The sequence below is a fragment of the Choloepus didactylus genome, chromosome 20 (genome assembly GCF_015220235.1).
Source record: "Choloepus didactylus isolate mChoDid1 chromosome 20, mChoDid1.pri, whole genome shotgun sequence".
NCBI lineage: Eukaryota > Metazoa > Chordata > Mammalia > Pilosa > Megalonychidae > Choloepus > Choloepus didactylus.
In genome coordinates this window covers 18835987-18858717 of record NC_051326.1, presented here as the reverse complement: position 1 = coordinate 18858717, position 22731 = coordinate 18835987, and the positions used below count along the sequence as shown (strand labels likewise).

General features: G+C 40.5%; 1 protein-coding gene across 14 annotated transcripts in view; it reads right to left on the bottom strand.

Annotated features, from left to right (window-relative positions):
* Positions 1-22731, bottom strand: part of TACC1 (transforming acidic coiled-coil containing protein 1) — a 152657-nt gene that overhangs the window by 18322 nt on the left and 111604 nt on the right. For 8 of the 14 annotated variants that reach the window (XM_037812909.1, XM_037812908.1, XM_037812912.1 and 5 more), the window contains 6 exons: positions 22540-22600; positions 20812-21019; positions 10413-10465; positions 4551-4676; positions 2841-2917; positions 1488-1531 (listed from right to left, as the gene is read on the bottom strand). In XM_037812909.1, the coding sequence (XP_037668837.1) occupies positions 1488-1531; positions 2841-2917; positions 4551-4676; positions 10413-10465; positions 20812-21019; positions 22540-22600 (569 nt within the window). The remainder of the gene's footprint in view (positions 1-1487; positions 1532-2840; positions 2918-4550; positions 4677-10412; positions 10466-20811; positions 21020-22539; positions 22601-22731) is intronic. The other 6 variants (XM_037812911.1, XM_037812921.1, XM_037812915.1 and 3 more) reach the window with 1 other exon arrangement.

Below are 22731 nucleotides of genomic sequence, written 5' to 3'. Positions count from 1 at the left end.
CATATTTTCCTGTTTCTTAGTATGGTGTAATTTTTTGCTGATGTCTAGGTATCTGCTTATCTTGATGAGTTTACTCCGATGGTCAGTTTCTCTCTCTTGCCTAAGGTTTTATTGTTGATTGGCTTTGTGTTAAGGCTCTTCTTTGACACTTGGTCCAACTTATTCTAGACCTTTAGAATAGCCTGTGTTATAACTGATCAGATTTTTTCATCTGATTCTTCTTCATCTGATTTTTGCCCTGGATATGCAGTACGTTTTTTAAGATTGCACTATTTGTTCAATTCTTTCATTCCCAGGAAAAAGCTTCCTTCCCTCTGTTCCTTCTTTGGGAATGTTGATCTTTTCTGTTTGTTTTTTGACTCTACAGGTTTTTTTAAGCACTCCTTTTGTTGTCTCTAGCTGCTTTTGCCTACAGGACAAATTCTGGGAGGAGGAACACCCTGGAGAGGATTTTCCCAAGTCAGTATCTTCCAGTCAAAGCAGGGCCAGCGCCTCATGAAGAGGGCATAGATCAGTTCCAAAATGCCCTGGGGAGGAGACCAGGAAGGACACAAATGTCTCTTTGATGGCTCCCAAATCTGTGCTTTCCTGATCTGCGCAGCAGATGGTGCTCTTCAGCAAACTGTTCCCACAGCCCTAAGGAAGTACTGTGCCTTTAAGTCTCCACCAAATCCACCCCTGCTGGGGTTGGGGTTGAAACAGAGGTTGTTAGCTGCTTTTGTCCAGGTGGGCTGAGATCACAGCTGCCCTCGGAGCTATTCAAAAGCTGTGATCAGTGGTCGGCCATGCCCATCCGTTCTTGGGGAGAAGGACTTTGATGTTCCTTTCTGACAGCAGCAGCCAGCCAGACTGGATCCTGAGGTGGGCTGGCATGAGATTGGGGGGGTGGGGGTGGGACAGCAGCAGCCACCAGCGTGAAGACAGCAATTCACTGTTCTACACTGCAGTCTGTCAGTCTCTTCCTCCCACTCTTCCCTGGATGCTAAACAGTTTTCTTCTGGCCTCTGGAGCCCCAGAACAGGGGTTTCAGATAGTTCCTGGCTGTTTACTAGCTGCCCTGGAGAATGGACTGAGTCCTGGAGCTCACAACTCCACCATCTTTCTTGGGAGTTCCTGTTGATCTGAGTTTGATTTAGGGAGTCAGTGTGTATGATGTTGGTTAGAAGAGGCTCTAAATTCAGTGCAGGAGGATCACTCACTGTGGTCTGGGAAGGGCACCAATGGGTCTAACGTAGGGCAAGTGCAACTTGCTGTGGGGTAAGGACACTGCACCACAAACAAAGGGATTCTACTCCAGGAGTTATTAATGATGTGGCTAGGCCTTAGCAGTGTGTACTGGGTGGAAGGCTCTTCACAGAGTTAAAGTGTTAGACATTTTCTAGAATGAACCTATGTGACAGAAAAGGTGAAGTTTGTATTTCAATATGAAAATCATCCATGGATCCTGATCATATGGTGCACAACCTAGCAAAAATGTTTCTCCTTACCAATCATTTGGGCAATCGTCTTTTCATATTCAGCCACAATTTTCCTAAATTAAGGAAAAAAAAAATTTATCAGGTGAGAATTTTCAGACAATGAAGCTGGAGAAATGCTGCATCAAACAATTAAACACATTAACACACATTGACAGCATCTGCTTTGGGGCTCTCTCTATATATGTATATACACACACACACACACTACACACACAAACATAAGATTTAAGTTCAAAAAGGAGTTTCTTTCAGATTTTACCTTTAACAATCTTTAAATTCCATTTATAGAAACTGCCTTCACTTTTCCTTTTTACCTATTTGAATACCTCTAGGCAGTGATTAATTCCACTTGAATCCATCTTTGACAAATTAAGTTAATGCATTTCTTTGAGGCACTTCTTAATCAATCCATCTGACTTCAGGATTTCCCAGCCACAATCCACCCTTTCAGGCATTCTATTCCCTCTGATTTGGATGCAAGTTTTATTTTGCTGCCCTAACTCCAAAAGTATTCCACTTACTCAAGACTTTAATGATTACCCTCTCATGTAAAGCAATAGCTTTCCGGCCCTGACCAGTGCCCTGTCCAGTGCTCCTCCTTGCGATCCTCTCAATGAGAAATGATCACTTTCTCCCCTGGGACTCGCCTGGAGTGACTAGATGTCTACTGTAAGCTCCCTAAAGGCTGGTCCTTCCTCTCCATCAAGCCCAGCACAGGGTCCCACACCCAGTAAATGCTCAATAAACAAATAACTAAAGAGTCCTGAATTAGAGTAGACATATTAAAATGATTCTTAATCATTCAAGTGCCAACTATATGGAATATGAATGACTTACATTCCTTTGCCATCCATAGTTATTTCATGGCATGTAACACTCCCTTCTAGGGAGTGAGCAGGAAAAATAAAAAGATTTCCATCTAAAGTCAATCAATTTTGTAACTTGTTAAAAGGCTTTTTATAAACTATTTGGTGGTTATGGAATTTGAAGCTATTATCTAATTTAATTTTTAAAATATGAATTCTAATGCCCCCGTAACTGAAGCTATCAATAAGTCTTATTAGTCTGTATTCCAAATGGGCATGTTTGTATACATTTATGTCAACTCTTTCCAAAAGACAAGAATTACGTGGGTTCTGCTTACTTGTAATGTTCTGAATAACCCAAGATAAGCTATAGTATTTGAATATAGTACCTGGTCAGCAATAACTCATGAAATAATATTATCAACCACATAAAGTAAGACGCAAATAGCAAAGTCCTCAAACTGACAACAGTAAGCAAACACTTTTATCATGCCATCTGTATTAAATCTAATAATGCATAAAAGTATGCATGCCTCCCCCAAACTTTAAGTCTAACCTCATCTCCAAGACTTCTTGTCGGGTCTCTTCATACTTTTTCTTCCATTCATTTGCTTCAATCTCTTTAGTGATGATCTAGATATAGAGATATATAGCTTTATCTGCACAGTCTATTTTACAGTTTGGATTTAATATTGGGGGATGGAAATGACACCTTACCAGACCAATCCCAAGGCACTCTATCTACATTAGGAATAAAGAACTACAACATCTATACATAATGTTCATAAACATTTGGGAAAATGTACCCTCAGCCACATGGATGCGGAATGTAGCCACCAGGGTAAAGGTGGGCAGACACCTCCCAGGAGAATTCCAAGTGCTACTTATAACCTCTGTGAATTTTGGGGCCTGGCTCTCAGCTTTGTATGTCAAGAACCCTGACTGGTGCAGGACACCAAGAATGCACCCATCTGTCTGGCAGAGTCTCACCTCACCCAAGGTCATATAGTTGCAGTGGACCCAGAGTACCAATTTTATTTATGAGAAATGAAACTGCCACAAAATTGGAGTGTTAGAAGTTGGCAAGACCCACACATTCTCTTTCTGTAGAGATTTCCAATTGCTTGGTAAGAATGGAGTCAGAATGAGGGGGTTCAGAAGTGTAATGCGCAAGCCACATGCATCCGTCTCGAGGTATCAGAGGCAGGCTCTCAAACCACACCCATGTGTGGGATGGCCTTGCTAACTGGAAAGCAATACTCTGAATGGATGGGCCCTGCTGACACCACCTTCATTGCTCTCCCTTCACGACACCTCCCTGGCTGCGCTTCTCTCTTTCTGGTTGGTACATTCTTTATTTTGGTATCTTTAATCAGGATCTTAGGAACTGGAGGCCATCCTATATGGTTCAGGTGACTAGGCACATCTTTGCTTTGGTCCACTGGGTGACGTTATTTTTCTCATTTCTAGGTTTCCAGGGACCTCCTCACCACCACTGCTAAGCAGGGACAATAGGACTCGATGACATTCCTCAATGACAACCTCATGCCATTTATAAAGATTCTAAGAGACCTATTATCAGAGGTAATTCATACTCTCATCATATAGGAAAAATAAAGATGTTATCCCAGGAAAATTACCTTCTTTAAAAAAACTACGGTAGAATCATCAAGAAATAGATAAACCAAACACATAAAACAGCACAGAAGCACAAAGGAAAGATGGTAACTGATGGAGTGAGTAACAGTGTCCTTCAGAGTTTTCAGACCACCCAGGAAAGACCCAACAGGGATCAGTGTGGAACAGAGAGGCTGTTCAAGAAACACAACATGGGCATTCGAGAGTTGAACTATTTAATTAAAGAATGGATGAAAGTAGGAAACAATTTTATATTCCTGCAAGGCCAGACTTTAAGGAACGGTTAGGCTTAAGCATGGAGCCTCTGTAAAATGAAGGTACCGATTTAGTCATCTATGAGAGTAAACTTGGCAAAACTAGATACTTAAAACTTCAAGGCCGAAAGATAAAGAGCACAAGATTCTCAAGAGTATTTCAGTGTCAGCTCTTCCCTGGCCACCAGAATGTGCGGACTCCAGCACCAGTGCTGGGTTTCACAGGGAGCCCCTTATCTGAACTTAACCAGCTGTAAGAAGTAAAAACTTCCAGTGTCGGGTAACTCACGCCAATGGAGATGAAATCTATCCACTGGCACGTGGCTTTACAAAGAAATGGAACGATGAGCAGGCTGAACAGGAAATGTAGTTACCTCCTCTCTTATCAAGGTGAGTACGGCTGTCTTATCTGATTCACTGAGGCAGATCCCGTCTAGGGGGCTCTCACCGCCACAGGTCACAGACACAGGCGCCTTCTCCATAGATGGCTTGAACAGTCCCTGTGGGGAGAAGGGGTTGTATTCAATGTTTAGCCTTCAGCTTCTTAACCTTATCCCTAAATACCCATTGGTATCATCCTTGATACTAAGTTGCTCACACCCTTTAAAAGCATGTTAAGCAGAAGAAGCTTAAAAAAAAATAATAAATCTAGTTTCAATACTAGCACCAAAGAACCACATGCATAAAAGAGAAAAACATCCAGGGATGATGGTTCATTTTCTGGGGGTTTCGGGGGATGACGTCCTCCATGTAAATAGATTTTCAAAAAAAGTGACTGCTGTTTTCTTCACATACTGATGATTTCTGAGTATCTTTTATTTAGCCACTTGGGATGGAAATCTTTCTAAAATGTATTAGTAACTTTCAGGTGTAAGGAGGTAGAATTGGTTAAGTGTAGCTGAGCTCTCACCTCCCCCACCCCCCACCCCCTCCTGGATGAATCTGGATCACCGTGAACCTCAATGCTCTGCAGTGACATTGTGTTGTAAGCCAGGGACACTGCTGGGTGTGGACCATTATCTACCCCTATACCAAGTGGCCACACATACGTCAGTATCTGGGCCCACCCTTCCCTCTTTTGGTTCTCCCCTGCAGTTAAGTTTTCATCTCTCCCTTCTTGCTGATGTCAGTGGCCCACTTCTGGCAGCTCTTCACCTTCTGATGTGATGGCTCACTTCTATCATAAACTCAAGTTCTAGAGAGCCACATTTACTTAGCATATTGTTTTTCACAAAACATGGAGCTTGTACTATTTTCCTTCCTAACAGGCAATTTGGGGGCATCTTTCCTCTCACCTATGGAAGTAAAGCTGTTGTATGGCATGTGTGATCTAATGGTTTGGGAATATCCAAAATGCCAGCCATGGTGACCTGGTCTCACCTGGTCTCAGAAAAGCAAAGCTAAATGTGATTACAATTGATCAATTAGTTACTGATTATAATCAATCATTCTATGGAATCTTGTTTGAACCAAGACTGAAAAGAAAGTCCAATGTCAACTTGATCAGTGGCTTTTAAACTTTTCATGGTCATTTATAGGCTCATCTTCTCTCTAGAAAATCTCAAAAACACACATATAATTTTTGCTTGCAGCTTCAAAAACCCTGTGGACCTCATCCATGGGCCCAATATAGAGACCCCTGGCTTAGACCACAGGAAAGGGAAATGCAAAGTGCCCCAAGCTCGCAGAAACTAATAGCAGCAGCATTTGCGGGAAGGTAGCCCACCATGCTGATGGGAGTCCAAGCCTCTCCCCCACTCCTCCTTGAACCTCTCTCTATCTTGGGATAGACCTATCCCTGGGGCCAGAAGCTACTGTGGTGGACAGCCTCTACAATGGCCCCCATCGATCCCTGTGCCTGCTGGTAACAAAGCTCTTGTGTAATCCCCTCCCCTTGTGTGTAGGCTGGACCTAATAGCTTGCTTCTAAAGAAGACAATGTGGCAAAAGCCATGGGATGTCACTTCTGAGATCAGGTTAGAAAAAGACTCTGGCTTCCATTTTGCTTGCTCGCTCTGACTCGCCAGTTGCCACACGAGTGAGCCTAGAAGCAGATCCACTCAAATCAAGCCTATAGATGATGGCCCTCCTGGCTGACATCTTCGCTGCCACCTCGTGAGAGGCCTGAGTGGGAGGCACCCAGCCAAGCCGTGCCCAGATTCCTGATCCATAGAAACCAGGAGATAATAAATGTCTGTTGTTTTAAGTCATTAAACTTTAATTCGTTACACAGCACTAGACAACCAATACACCCCTGAATATGTGAAAGATCTCATTAACTTCCTGGGCCATGCTTCTCATCAACAAACCTCATCATCTTGCTTCCCATGTAATCTGCCTACAGAGAAATAACGCACTAGGTCAAACTGACATATCTGGTTCATCTTGTTACATTTTCAATTATAAATGAATACATTTTAAAATCGTCTTCTGTGAGTTTTTCTTATTCTAAGTTAGAAGCTCCAAGTCAAATCAACTCTAAGAAACAGCCTCTCTTTGCCTCCCACAGCCATCATGCTAGCAAGAACTGGGAAATAAATGCCAAAGAGTCTTCTCAGTAAGGAAAATATAAAAGTCCATTCTAGAGCTCAGCATCTCATTCATTTGTTGAAGGAATAAATGGGTTCAATCTCCTTGCTTGTTTAACACAAAGTTAATGCTAACAAATGTGGTGTCCAGAGGGGGCAGCATCCTGAGTTGGTGACGGTTATCAGAACTCAGATGGTGGCAAACACATCCAGTTGAGGGTGTGTCTGCAGACCGCCAGCTCTCTACTGGCCACATGCCACAAGCCTCACCATCCAAAATGCATCAAGCTCTCATGAGGTGATAAGGACAGGAATTTATGCTGTGGCCTATTTCAGCCACCTTTCGCAGTCTGTTAGGATTTTAACTCTTTACAAGCAGTGGAGAAAGCCTACAGAATCTACAGTTGATCTCTGTCTGGGCCGGCCAATCGAGTATGTGCCTAATAAAGACTTGCTAATCAATCAATCACATCCTTCCAAAAGGGTCCCCTGTCATGTCCCCTAATATTTCTAATTAGAAAATTAGCATTTTCTAAGCATTCACAGTTTAGGACCAACAGAGAACTACTTAGAGACAGCAGAATTTAATAGTTACAGATTCCCAGTAACCACAGATGCCACAAAGTATCTTTGCTCATGTCCTTGTAGTAGGAGAAATAGCATCACTAATCTGTCACAGCAGGCTGAAAATGCTCATCCCATCACTTGTCCTTGAATGCATGGGAGCAGTAGCACCGGCTGCTGCTTCTCTAACAGAAAAGCCAAATGAATTCAACCTCAAGAAGCTTAAGAATTCTTTAAAAAATAAATTTTGCTCCAAAGTGGAAAATGCTATAGGCTCACAGTGAAAAGCAAGATGCGACTTAATTCCCACCACCTACTGTCACTCTGGCCTTATTTTGTTTCAGCCACTACCTGTGCATGTGACAGGAATGCAGTTCAAAGTATCAAAGAGATGCTTAAAAAAAAGTAAAAAGCAGATTAAACAGATTCTTTATTCTTTCAAATGTTCTAAGGAAGTAGAAATTAATTTATTTCAGGAAGGGCAACTGGGGTTACTTTCAAAAAAGGTCACAACTCATTATTGGTTTTTCACCTGCTGGTTCCAGAGACAAGTATTCTCCTTGTTTTCCCCTCACTCTTTTCTGTCAATGTCACACCACTTTCTATTAGCCTAGCACTTCGTGGTTTCAATCATCCATGTTAGTATTTCATTTTATCCTCATAACCACTCTATAAGGCAGATTTTGATAATGACACTAACATTATAGATGAATAAACTGGGAATCAGGTTGTTACATAAGTGAATATCCTTGCTCTTAGGAAATGTCCATGGAAGCATTAAGTGTTCAAGGAACATGAAATATACAACCTACTCTCCCATGTTTAGAAAATAGAAAGACAGACAGATCGACACAGCTAGACGCAGATAGATGATAGAGATAGATAATTTCAACAGTCCTTTAAGTTAGAAATTATCTCAAAATAAAGTTAAAGAAAAAAAAACTGACAATCAGGGAATTTATTCAGTGTGTTTCAAGAACTGGGTAGCCAACCTGCATCTGGGGCAATACAGAACACGCTCTGAACACTCAACACACTCTTTTTCCATCATCCATTTGCTATTTTTACACACTCAATACACTAGAAAATGCCCCCATAGTACTTGGAAAACTCTGAAGGGACTAGTTTCCCAAAGTGCACAATCAGGTTGGTTTTGGTAGCGGAGTGTGGAATTTTATCATCCTGAGAAGGGAATGCAGATCACCCCGTCACAGGTGAGGACACCCTAGGTGTACGGCTGTGCTGGGGTTGGCTGACCTGATTCCCAAGAAACCTGAAGAGCAAATGAGTTTCTAAGGCAAAAGTGACTTTGTCCTGAGGCAAATGTCGCTAATGAGTGAGGCCCTGTGAGTGGCAATGCCCGATGCCCTGTGTGTTAAGTGGACATTCCCCCTTCGGACTCCCTGACCACGCTCCACAGGCTCCTCCTCCACCCAGCCCCTAAAGGGTCCGACGTCCACCTTTCACCTTCTCGCCCATTCCACATCCTCTAGGGAAATAGTGTGGGTCTCGCCCACTGGTGAATAATGAAAACAATTCAGAGGGATGAATGAGCTGTATTAAAAATATGAAACAGAAGAGAAAATGTCAGAGCAAATCACATGAAGAAAAGCAGGTATTCGATAAATATAAATGTTCAAGACAAATTCTGAGTAGCCTTTATCAACTTTCTCTCATTCTCACCCCCATTCCAGCCACCATGCACACCTCCACAAAATCACCAAGTTGTGAGGATTCTACCTGCTAAATCTTTCTTAGCTTCCACCCAATCCTCTGAATGCTCACTGATCATACTGTTCCCTACTTAAAATCCCATGATGGCTCCCTACCGCTTCTACCACGAATTCCAAACCTCCTGGCATAAAGTCTATGTCCACCATCGGCACAGCATCCTCCAATCAGCTGAGGTTATTAATGTTTACAATTCCCTACAAAGTCCATGATTTTTCTTACTCTCTGCCTTTGTAGACTCATCTTCTGTCTGGAATGCCCTTTCTGGCCTTATCTGCCTCGCGAACCCCTACTCATCCTTTAAGACTTAACTCGAATGCAGAAACCTGACAGGCACCACCTCAACCAAGTGATCAAAGTTAAACTCCACCAATAACAGGGACGTGGTGTCATTCACAATGTCTCTCCTTGGGTATTCGTGCCAAAAACATATAACCTAAATTTAACCCAAACTGAAGGACAATAATTGGCCAGCACTCTTCAAAAGTATCAAAATCTTGAAAGACAAAGAAAGACCCAGAAACTGTTCTAGATTAAAAGAGACTAAGCACAGGCTAACTAAATGCATTGTGGGGTCCTGGACTGGATCTTGCACCAGGAAAAGGACATTATAAATTGTGGGACAATTTATAAAATCTGAATAAAGTTTATAGATTAGATAATAGCATTGTATCAGTGGTAATTGATTTTGATAACTGTACTGTGATTGTGTTAGCTACTGAGAGTAAGGGAGAAAGGTATACAGGAATTCTATGCACTATTTTTACAAGTCTAAACTTAGTTAAAAATTAAAGTTAAAACATACATTTTTTAGAAAATTAGCTCAAATTCAGGCTTCCCCAAACCTGTCATGTTGTGTGTCAGCCCTGGAGCCCACAGCTCCTGAAACACGTTCTCTATTACAACATTCACCACATGGTATAGTTGGTTTATATTTTGTATTTATTATCAGTGCTGTTCAACAGAAGTATAATGTGAGCCATGTGCAATTTTAAATTTTCTAGTAGCCATAGTAAAAATAAATAGGTGAAACTAATTTTAATAATATAGTTTACTTAACTCAGCATATCCAAAACATTATCATTTCAACACATGTGAGCAATATAAAAATTACTGAAATATTTTGTGTTCTTTTTTTGTACTAAGTCATCAAAAACATTGTATTTTACACTTACATGGCCTCTCAATTCAGACTATCTACAGTTCAAATGCTCAATAGCCACATGTGGCTAGTGGCTACCACTTAGAACACTGCAGTACAAACTTCATGAGTGAAGAAACCGTGTTTTATTTATATTTTATCCCAATCACTTAAGCCCTGACTATAATTTATTTAATGAATTAACACGGGCTTCAAAACAAATACTGAAGAGATTTGAGCCCCTCCTTTCTCCTCCAAGTTTAGGGAACTTACAGGCACAGCTGATCCGTCTTTCTCCATCTTCGGGCACGTCTCTTTCTCTAAGCCTAAAACACAGAGAGTCATTTTTATCATCCCAAGAAGTCAGTTCCTGTCCTTCCTAGGGGAAGGCTCTTGAAAACCCCAGTGCAGGCCAGAAAAACATTTATGAACACATGAAAAGTATTTCAAGATTTTAAAAGGAGTGCTGGTATTTTGTTGACTTCCGTGCTGCTGGGGGTTAAAAGCCCGTAATAATCAGAAGAAAGAGTGTAGACTTAACCATAAACCAACGGGAGATCATTAGGTACAAAGAACAGCGAGGCTGCCCCCTTGTGGCCATTAGCACTTTTGCAAGTGAGTTGTATTAACCTTGAATACAAAAAGAGGAAACTAGCACTGAATGCTATTTTATTACTAAATCTGAATGAATTCAAATTCCACCCTAGAAGGGAACTCTAAATCAAATTAATGTATCAGGTAAGATCACACACTTTAAATTTCAATACCTGCAAAACTAAATTCATTATCCTTTCCACATCTTCAAACTGGTTTCCTAGTTTCCTGTCTACCTTCCACTCTACCACCAGAGGTAATATTAAAAAACAAAGCAAAATCAACACTACAAGTTTTCTAATTAGAGGAACATGTGCTTATCACAGAAATTTTAAAGATACGGAAAAGTATACAGAGAGCAATAGCTAATTACTATTTTGCATATTACCAATAGTTAATGGCTTAAAATACAAATATGACTATCACTCACCTGCTTAAAACTCTTTAATGGCTCCTCATACCTATAGGACTGAGCCCAAATTCCTCACGACAATCTTGTTTCCCATATGCCCTGTTCTCATAGAACGCTACTGGGCATTTTAGCAACATGGTGTATTCCTTCCCACTCTGTGTGAGATTCCTGTTCCGTGGAGCACTTCTAAGTCTCTGTCCTGACCAAGCTCCAAGGTGCCTCTACCCAGGAAACGGCCTGTGATGCACCAGGACAGAGCCGATAGTCCCCACCCCTTCACCATGGCCCTCCGCTTGCTCCTGTGACACAAGGAAATCCGCTACAGTGTAACAGCTTGCGTAAATCTGTTCCGCCCACAGATGCTGGACTCTCCCCATGGGTCACTAACTTTGAGGACACCACATTATCTAACAAACCCCGAGCTCTGTGAAGTTCTGTTGAAGGAATTTCCTCCAAACGAACAAGAACATAGTTCAACAAGTATTAACCATGCACTTGCTGTATACCTGGCTTCAGAGGAAATTCAGAAATGAACCCCTCATAGCCCGCAACTTCAAGATGTCAATCATAGTTACTCTTCAGTAAATAATACACTGAGGAAAGTGCCGTGGAACAGGAATGGTAAGAAGAAACGTGGTGGGAGCAAAAGGGACAATGAGATCCAGGTAACATTTGAGCAGATTTTTATAGGAGATGGCAAAGGAAGGTACTTCAAAAGAGGGAGAAAATGTAGGTACACGGGTATTCACGATAACTCCAAGTAACTGGGGTAAGGGGGTATAAAGGAGAATGGCAAACAAGGCCTCTTTGGGGAAAGATGTCAGAGCAGGAGGAGGCTTTGGAAGAAATCTGGAACAACGCCTGGAATATTTATTTTGCTGATAGAAAACTGAGGGCAGGGTGGTGGGCAGAAGGGACAGAAGAGAACAATAACTTATTCAATGTCCTGATTGTCCACATGCCTCTCTGGTTTGAGACTACATCATTTTTTAAAAATTCTAAATATAAAAGCCCCTAAATTAAAATTATGTTGCTGAAGATGATCTGAGTTTTTAATGATGTTTCATGTAGTAAGAAAATGCTTCTAAACATTTCGTAAGTAAAATTTAAGGCCACAAATTGTAACTTAATACCCAGAAAAGGGCCTCTGCTCTAGAAAGTTCTGAAGAGTCCAACAGCAAGAGAGCCAGGTTAGTCCAGGTTCCTCATCAGAACGTGGAGGGGGATTACTGGGCAGTGGTCCATTTCAAGCCACCACATTTGTGAGGAGGAAAATTTAGAATAGCCTAGTGTAGGGAAAACAATCTCTCCACATTTTAGCACTGTGGCTAAGAGACCATGGAATCAGATTGCTTGGTTCTATCACTCACTAGCCAAGAGAACTTGGCGAAGTTATCACTTCAGTGCCTCACCTTCCCTCTCTGAAAAATGGGGAAAAGGATAATGCCTGGAGAGGAGTAATGAGCCATGTAAGGCATTTAGACCAATGCCTGCCAATGGTAGGGCATTAGGACTGTTAGCTATTATTACTTTTTTTTTTTATCTTCATTTTATTGAGATATATTCACATACCACGCAGTCATACAAAACAAATCGTACATTCGATTGTTCACAGTACCACCACATAGCTGTACATTCATCACCTAAATCAATCCCTGACAACTTCATTAGCACACACACAAAAATAATAATAATAATAATTAAAGTGAAAAAGAGCAATTAAAGTAAAAAAGAACACTGGGTACCTTTGTCTGTTTGTTTGTTTCCTTCCTTCCCCTATTCTTCTACTCATCCATCCATAAACTAGACAAAGTGGAGTGTGGTCCTTATGGTTTTCCCAATCCCAGTGTCACTCATCATAAGCTACATTTTTATACAATTGTCTTCAAGATTCATGGGTTCTGGGTTGTAGTTTGATAGTTTCAGGTATCCAGCACCAGCTACCCCAATTCTTCAGAACCTAAAAAGGGTTGTCTAAATTGTGTGTGAGAGTGCCCACCTGAGTGACCTCTCAGCTCCTTTTGGAATCTCTCTGCCACTGAAGCTTATTTCATTTCCTTTCACATCCCCCTTTTGGTCAAGAAGATGTTCTCCGTCCCACGATGCCAGGTCTACATTCCTCCCCGGGAGTCATATTCCACGTTGCCAGGGAGATTCACTCCCCTGGGTGTCTGATCCCACGTAGCGGGGAGGGCAGTGATTTCCCCTTTCAAGTTGGCTTAGCTAGAGAGAGAGGCTCTTAGGCACAATTATAGGGAAGCCTAGCCTCTCCTTTGCAGCAACCGTCTTCCCAAGGGTAAAACCTACGGTAGAGGGCTCAACCCATCAAACCACCAGTTCCCTATGTCTGTGGTCATGTTAGCAACCATGGAGGTGGGGTAGGCCAATACCCCTGCATTCTCCACAGGCTCCTCAAGGGGGCACTACATATTTTTTTCCTTGTTTTTCTTTTTTTTTTTTTTTAACTTTCCTTTCTTTTTTAAATCAACTGTATGAAAAAAAATTAAAAAAAAAAAAACATACAATAAAAGACCATTTCAAAGAGACCATAACAAGGGAGTAAGAAAAAGACAACTAACCTAAGATAACTGCTTTACTTCCAACCTGTTCCTACTTTACCCCAAGGAAGTTACATAATATAGCAACATTTCTGTGAACTTGCTCCTACTATATCCATCAGAAATTAACAGACCATAGTCATTCCTGGGCATCCCCAGAACGTTAAATAGCATATCTGTTCTTCTTGGATTACTGTTCCCCCTTCCTTAATTGCTCTCTATTGCTAGTTCCCCTACATTCTACATTATAAACCATAGGTTTTACATTTTTCAAAGTTCACATTAGTGGTAGCATATAATATTTCTCTTTCTGTGCCTGGCTTATTTCGCTCAGCATTATGTCTTCAAGGTTCATCCATGTTGTCATATGTTTCACGAGGCCGCTCCTTCTTACTGCCGTGTAGTATTCCATCGTGTGTATATACCACATTTTATTTATCCACTCATCTGTTGAAGGACATTTGGGTTGTTTCCATCTCTTAGCAATTGTGAATAATGCTGCTATGAACATTGGCGTGCAGATATCTGTTCGTGTCACTGCTTTCCGATCTTCCGGGTATATACCGAGAAGTGCAATCGCTGGATCGAATGGTAACTCTATATCTAGTTTTCTAAGGAACTGCCAGACTGACTTCCAGAGTGGCTGAACCATTATACAGTCCCACCAACAATGAATAAGAGTTCCAGTTTCTCCACATTCCCTCCAGCATTTGTAGTTTCCTGTTTGTTTAATGGCAGCCACTCTAATAGGTGTTAGATGGTATCTCATTATGGTCTTAATTTGCATCTCTCTAATAGCTAGTGAAGCTGAACATTTTTTCATGTGTTTCTTGGCCATTTGTATTTCCTCTTCAGAGAATTGTCTTTTCATATCTTTTGCCCATTTTATAATTGGGCTGTCTGTACTATTGTCATTGAGTTGCAGGATTTCTTTATATATGCAAGATATCAGTCTTTTGTCAGATACATGGTTTCCAAAAATTTTTCCCCATTGAGTTGGCTGCCTCTTCACCTTTTTGAGAAATTCCTTTGAGGTGCAGAAACTTCTAAGCTTGAGGTGTTCCCATTTATCTATTTTTTCTTTTGTTGCTTGTGCTTTGGGTGTAAAGTCTAGGAAGTGGCCGCCTAATACAAGGTCTTGAAGATGTTTTCCTACATTATCTTCTAGGAGTTTTATGGTACTTTCTTTTATATTGAGATTTTTCATCCATTTTGAGTCAATTTTTGTGTAAGGTGTGAGGTAGGGGTCCTCTTTCATTCTTTTGGATATGGATATCCAACTCTCCCAGCCCCATTTGTTGAACAGACCATTATGACTCAGTTCAGTGACTTTGGGGGCCTTATCAAAGATCAGTTGGCCATAGATCTGAGGGTCTATCTCTGAATTCTCAATTCGATTCCATTGATCTATATGTCTATCTTTGTGCCAGTACCATGCTGTTTTGACAACTGTGGCTTTATAATAAGCTTCAAAGTCAGGGAGTGTAAGTCCTTCCACTTCGTTTTTCTTCTTTAGAGTGACTTAAGCAATTCGAGGCATCTTCCCTTTGCAAATAAATTTGATAACTAGCTTTTCCAAGTCTGTAAAGTAGGTTGTTAGAATTTTGATTGGGATTGCATTGAATCTGTAGATGAGTTTGGGTAGAATTGACATCTTAATGACATTTAGCCTTCCTAACCATGAACATGGACTATTTTTCCATCTTTTAAGGTCCCCTTCTATTTCTTTTAGTAGAGTTACGTAGTTTTCTTTGTATAGGTCTTTTACATCTTTGGTTAAGTTTATTCCTAGGTACTTGATTTTTTTAGTTGCTATTGAAAATGGTATCTTTTTCTTGAGTGTCTCTTCAGTTTGTTCATTTCTAGCATATAGAAACATTACTGACTTATGTGCATTAATCTTGTATCCCGCTACTTTGCTAAATTTGTTTATTAGCTCTAGTAGCTGTATCGTCGATTTCTCAGGGTTTTCCAGATATAAGATCATATCATCTGCAAACACTGACAGTTTTACTTCTTCTTTTCCAATTTGGATGCCTTTTATTTCTTCGTCTTGCCGGATTGCCCTGGCTAGCACTTCCAGCACAATGTTGAATAACAGTGGTGACAGCGGGCATCCTTGTCTTGTTCCTGATCTTAGAGGGAAGGCTTTCAGTCTCTCTCCATTGAGTACTATGCTGGCTGTGGGTTTTTCATATATGCTCTTTATCATGTTGAGGAAGTTTTCTTCAATTCCTACCTTTTGAAGTGTTTTTATCAAAAAGGGATGTTGGATTTTGTCAAATGCTTTTCAGCATCTATTGAGATGATCATTTGATTTTTCCCTTTCTAATTTTTAATGTGTTGTAATATGTTGATTGATTTTCTTATGTTGAACCATCCCTGCATGCCTGGAATGAACCCCACTTGGTCATGGTGTATGATTTTTTTAATGTGTCTTTGGATTCGATTTGCAAGTATTTTGTTGAGGATTTTTGCATCTATATTCATTAGGGAGATTGGCTGGTAGTTTTCCTTTTTTGTAACATCTTTGCCTGGTTTTGGTATTAGATTGATGTTAGCTTCATAAAATGAGTTAGGTAGTGTTCCATTTTCTTCAATGTTCTGAAAGAGTTTGAGTAAGATTGGTGTCAGTTCTTTCTGGAAAGTTTGGTAGAATTCCCCTGTGAAGCCATCTGGCCCTGGGCATTTATTTGTGGGAAGATTTTTGATGACTGATTGGATCTCTTTGCTTGTGATGGGTTGATTGAGGTCTTCTATTTCTTCTCTGGTCAGTCTAGGTTGTTCATATGTTTCCAGGAAATTGTCCATTTCCTCTACATTATCCAGTTTGTTGCCATACAGTTGTTCATAGTATCCTCTTATAATTTTTTTAATTTCTTCAGGATCTGCAGTTATGTCACCTTTTTCATTCATTATTTTGTTTATATGGGTCTTCTCTCTTTTTGATTTTGTCAGTCTAGCTAGGGGCTTGTCAATCTTGTTGATCTTCTCAAAGAACCAACTTTTGGTGATATTTATCCTCTCTATTGTTTTTTTGTTCTCTATGTCATTTATTTCTGCTTTAATCCTTGTTATTTCTTTTCTTCTACTTGGTTTAGGATTGGTTTGCTGTTCATTTTCTAGCTTCTTCAGTTGATCCATTAGTTCTTTGATTTTGTCTCTTTCTTCCTTTTTAATATATGCATTTAGTGCTATAAATTTCCCCCTCAGCACTGCTTTTGCTGCATCCCATAGGTTTTGGTATGTTGTGTTCTCATTTTCATTCGTCTCTGTATATTTAGCAATTTCTCTTGCTATTTCTTCTTTAACCCACTGATTGTTTAGGAGTGTGTTGTTTAACCTCCAGGTATTTGTGAATTTTCTAAGTCTCTGATGGTTATTGACTTCTAATTGTATTCCATTGTGGTCAGAGAATGTGCTTTGAATAATTTCAATCTTTTTAAATTTACTGAGGCTTGTTTTATGTCCCAGCATATGATCTATTCTGGAGAAAGTTCCGTGAGCACTAGAAAAGTATGTGTATCCTGGTGATTTGGGATGTAATGTCCTGTATATGTCTGTTAAATCTAATTCATTTATCAGATTGTTTAGGTTTTCAATTTCCTTATTGGTCCTCTGTCTGGTTGATCTATCTATAGGAGAGAGTGATGTGTTGAAGTCTCCCACAATTATTGTGGAAACATCAATTGCTTCCTTTAGTTTTGCCAGTGTTTCTCTCATGTATTTTGTGGCACCTTGATTGGGTGCATAGACATTTATGATTGTTATTTCTTCTTGTTGAATTGCCCCTTTTATTAGTATGTAGTGGCCTTCTTTGTCTCTCAAAACATCCCTGCATTTAAAGTCTATTTTATCTGAGATTAATATTGCTACATCTGCTTTCTTTTGGCTGTAGCTTGCATGAAATATTTTTTTCCATCCTTTCACTTTCAATTTCTTTGTGTCCCTGTGTCTAAGATGAGTCTCTTGTATGCAACATATTGATGGTTCATTTTTTTTGATCTATTCTGCGAATCTATATCTTTTAATTGGGGAGTTTAATCCATTTACATTCAATGTTATAACCGTGAAGGCATTTCTTGAATCAGCCATCTTATCCTTTGGTTTATGTTTGTCATATATATTTTTCCCCTCTCTCTATTAATATCCTTTATTGTACCCATACTGAATCTCTTTAGTACTGAACCTTTCTCCAGGTCTCTGTGTCCTTTCTTCGTTTCTCTGTCTGTAGGGCTCCCTTTAGTATCTCCAGTAGGGCAGGTCTCTTGTTAGCAAATTCTCTCAGCATTTGTTTGTCTGTGAAAAATTTAAGCTCTCCCTCAAATTTGAAGGAGAGCTTTGCTGGATAAAGTATTCTTGGTTGGAAATTTTTGTCACTCAGAATTTTAAATATATCATGCCATTGCCTTCTTGCCTCCATAGTGGCTGCTGAGTAGTCACTACTTAGTCTTATGCTGTTTCCTTTGTATGTGATGAATTGCTTTTCTCTTGCTGCTTTCAGAACTTGCTCCTTCTCTTCTGTGTTTGACAGTGTGATCAGTATATGTCTCGGAGTGGGTTTATTTGGATTTATTCTATTTGGGGTTCGCTGAGCATTTATGATTTGTGTATTTATGTTGTTTAGAAGATTTGGGAAGTTTTCCCCAACAATTTCTTTGAATACTCTTCCTAGACCTTTACCCTTTTCTTCCCCTTCTGGAACACCAATGAGTCTTATATTAGGATGTTTTATATTATCTATCATATCCCTGAGGTCCGTTTCGATTTTTTCAATTTTTTCCCCCATTCTTTCTTTTATGCTTTCATTTTCCATTCTGTCATCTTCCAGGTCACTGATTCGTTGTTCAACTTCCTCTAGTCTTGTACTATGAGTGTCCAGAATCTTTTTAATTTGGTCAACAGTTTCTTTAATTTCCATAAGATCATCTATTTTTTTATTTAGTCTTGCAATGTCTTCTTTATGCTCTTCTAAGGTCTTCTTGATATCCTTTGTATTCTGTACTATGGTCTCATTCTTCATCTTTAGTTCTTTGAGTAGCTGTTCCAGGTGCTGTGTCTCTTCTGATCCTTTGATTTGGGTGCTTGGGCTTGGGTTATCCATATCGTCTGTTTTTTTCATATGCTTTATAATTTTCTGTTGTTTTTGGCCTCTTGGAATTTGCTGAACTTGATAGGGTTCTTTTAGGATGTGTAGACCAATTGAAGTCCTTATCTCTAATTTATCAGATCTACAGCTTCGTGGAGTACACTTTCTCTAACTAACCAGCAGGTGGCGTCCACGAGCCACCTGTTCTCCACAAGCCAGTTCTCCCCTGCTGTGCCTTTGTGGTGAGTGGGGGAGTGAGTCTTGTGGGGTCCAATCGGTGTACCAAGCTTGCATGTGTAGTTGGTGTTGCCCGCCCTGTATATGGGGCGTGTTTCTGGGCAGTCAGGGAGGGGGGGTGGCTCTAACAATCAAATCTCCCTGGTGATCCTGGAGTTTTAAAGCTGCTGCAAGAGTCTAATCCTTCAGTTCAGTCCTGCCACAGTTTGTCTCTGCCACTGACCCACAAGTCCTTGGTATTGGCGTATGGCTCCTGAGACTTGCAAGTGGGCCCCTCTTCCAGGCTGTGCACCCCGGGTCCTCTGCTGAGGGATGACTGTGCTATGTCACAGGTCAGTGCCGTCCCCCCAGGGCAGTTCTGGGCTGCTGGGCTGTGTAGGGATGCTCCCAGTCTGCTGAAATGATGGCTGAATGGGGCTTTGTTAATTCACACTGCTCCACCTTCCTAACTCTGGGACAATCAGCTGAGGTTGCAGGGAAAGCTAATGTCCACGCTCAGTTTTGTGGAGTGTGCCTGTTATTTGAAGCACTTCCATCACACTGGGTTGTGTGGGGCAGCTCTGGGCTATGGGGCTGGCGATGGGCAGGTGTGTTTCCTGTCCACCAGGATGACGGCTGTGAGCGGACACCCCCCATTTTCTTGGGAAGTTGTGGTGTTTAGTGAAATTTCTCAGCCACTGAATTATTGCCTTTTGTCTCAGAGCTCTCTTAGTTCTTCTCTTGTCTTGACCTGCCCAAATTGCAAGTCTTTGAAGCTTTCTGTATTGGGCTTCTTAGAGTAATTGTTTTAGAAAAAGAAAAAAGGATTAAAAAAAAAAAGGGCCCTCCTCACAGATCTAATGGGTTATTGAAATGCTAAGAGACAAAGCAACTAGGGCCATTAAGGAAAGTTCCACAGGGCAGAGAGATCAGCTTTTCTTTGGGATTTGCATATGACCCTGAGGGCCTGAGCTCTGCCCTTCCCCTTTCTATGTTCACCAGAACTCCAAAAATCCTCCGCTTTTATTTTGGAGTTTTTCGTGCTGTTTTTTTCTGTATCTGTCTCCTCTCTGCTGGGCTGGCTGCTCTCAGATTCTCTGGTGTCTGGTCTCAGTCTATCTATGGTTGGAGTTTGGATCAGTAGAATGAGTTTCCGATAAGGGCTGCCACTGCAGTTCTCCCTTCTCCTTCCCGGAGCTGACAGCCCCTTCTCCCACGGGACTGAGCCTGGCAGGGAGGGGCGCGGGTCCCCTGGCCACAAAAACTTACAGATTTCGCTGATCTCAGCAGTTCGACGTTTTCATGAGTGTTGTATGAAGTATGCCCAAAGTCAGATTGCTCTGTGATGTCCAGTCCACGCAGTTCCTGGCTTTCTACCTACTTTCCTGGAGGAGTAACTAAAACATACAGCTCACCAGTCCGCCATCTTGCCCCTACTCTATTATTATTTTTTTAAGTTAAACAACAAGCATAGCAGTCGTAAAAAAGTCAAATGGTCAACATGTTGACAGGCCACTGTACCTTAAAATATGGTTGTATTAAAATCAAATTATGAAGAAATTCAAGCAGTCTCATATACCAGTGTCTCCTGGACATCCTGCCACGCTGATCCGTATGTTCCTCATCCTTCCTTGAGACCCTTTTGTTCCTGTTCTCTAGGTATAGTAAGAAGGAAAGCACAGATCGGCATCCTCAATCTACCTGTCAGCTGACCCAACTCTCTAATCTAAGGCACTCCTGCTTCAGGCTTTCGGGCATTTCTATGCTTATATACATTAGAAGGATGAAGATATGCTTCCATACCTGCTTCTGAGGATGAAAACGCATGATTTATGGTAGACACAGGAACATTGGAACATTCAAAGTACTCCACGTCTTCCTCTGGCTCACCTTTCACCTCGGCCCCAGCTGATTTCTGACCAGATGAAGTGGACGCCAGTTTCTCCTCATCGGTAGCATGGCCATCCCTATTTGAAATGTCTGAATTCTGGGAGATCACTGCTCCTTCACCCTGAGACATGCAACAGACAAGATGCTATCCTTTAGCAGGGCAAACAATGGGGGGAAGTGACATCTCAGAAACGGAGGAGAGGAGCCTCCCCATTCAGATGTTAGATAGTTAACCACAGATCGGGGTATGAAGCAAGGAGAGAAGCTGGAGTCTTTCACTCATAAAATGCTGTGCTTTCTTAGAACCTAGCCTCTGTAGTTTGAATCCGGGGTTTGATAAATTGAGATTTCTAGCCTAAATTTATAAGCAAGCAGATTAAGCAATCCAGGACAATGGTTTTCAATACTTTTTCCTCATAATATACCCCCTAATTTTTTGTTTGGAAATCCATATACTTCATCATATTTTAAGGTGACATCTAAAAACTTTTTCAGCATAAGTTTAAATACCTGCAAAGGATTTAATTTCTAATATACTCAAAATATTGACCTTGCTTAATGTAATCTAGTAACTCTACCAATTTTCCCTAAGATCCATTTTATAAATAATCAAATAAGTTCAATAGTCAGAAATTTTTCATCATTCCTTTTCCTCTCTGAATTTGTATTTCTACTCTACTTCCATCAAAAATTTATCCTAGTCAAATACATTTACATGCTTGAAAGTCTTTTAAAAGTCTCCCCATATTTCTCTACTAAAAAAATTTTTTAAAAATTTCTTCCATGACTTTAAGTCTCTAAGTATTAACATTTTTTCTTCTGGAGAGTTATTGTTAGAATAACTAATGCACAATTTATTTCTAAAATATTGCTAGCTTTGATAAGTACTATCAAACAAATTTTTATTAAAAAACGGATCTCACAGCAATCAGAAGGGCCTGGGTTTTTGTTTTTTTATTTGTGTTTCTCATTTCATTCATGCAATCATGGATGATTATTATTTATTTCTAGAATGAAACAATGGTCAGCATCAATTATATTCCCAGTTTTCATTTTTACAATTATAATCGATAAGAAAACTTATTTATGAAAATAAATAGATGAAATGGAAGGAAGTTTTGTAATAGAAATGATACTCAATTCTTTGAAACCATTTCCAAGTTAGGTACCAAAAAATTCTATCATCAAAAATTACTTTTAATAATCACCAGTTGACAACTCAGGTTCTATTTTGTTGAATGCAATGAACTAGAAAACCACCTGACTTTAAAAAATTGTCTAGTTATCAGAGTCATCACCTTCTGAGAAACTACACCAATATTTCAAATCTTTCCTTTGTCTGGTGCCCCGGAGGTTTTCACGTCCTCTGCTGCACTGTAGTAAGATTTAGAATCAGTGATGGGTATCCTTTACCACCACCACTACCCCCCGAAAAGTGGGAAAGGGGTACTTGTAAAAGGGTTCCTTTGTCTTCAGGGATCTTTTTAGATCATTTTAGGAAGTTAAGGGTTTGGAAATTGGTTCCCTTAACAGGGAGTACTCAAATATCTTTTGAAAAGTCTTCATGGACCCCTCAGGGGTATGCATACTCCAGTTCAGAGACCCCTGGTCTGAGAGACATTCTGGTAACGACAGACTTACCTGAGAACACACATCCAAAGCAGGAGACTGAGTTTCATATTTCTTCACCTTACAGCCACTCCTGGAAAGAAAAAAAACAGGCTGGTTTGGAATCACATTGGCTACTTCCAAGGTATGAGATGGAACAGACAGCAATGTGTGCAGATAGAAGCCAAAGCATACAGCACCACACAAATCAAACATCTACATCTT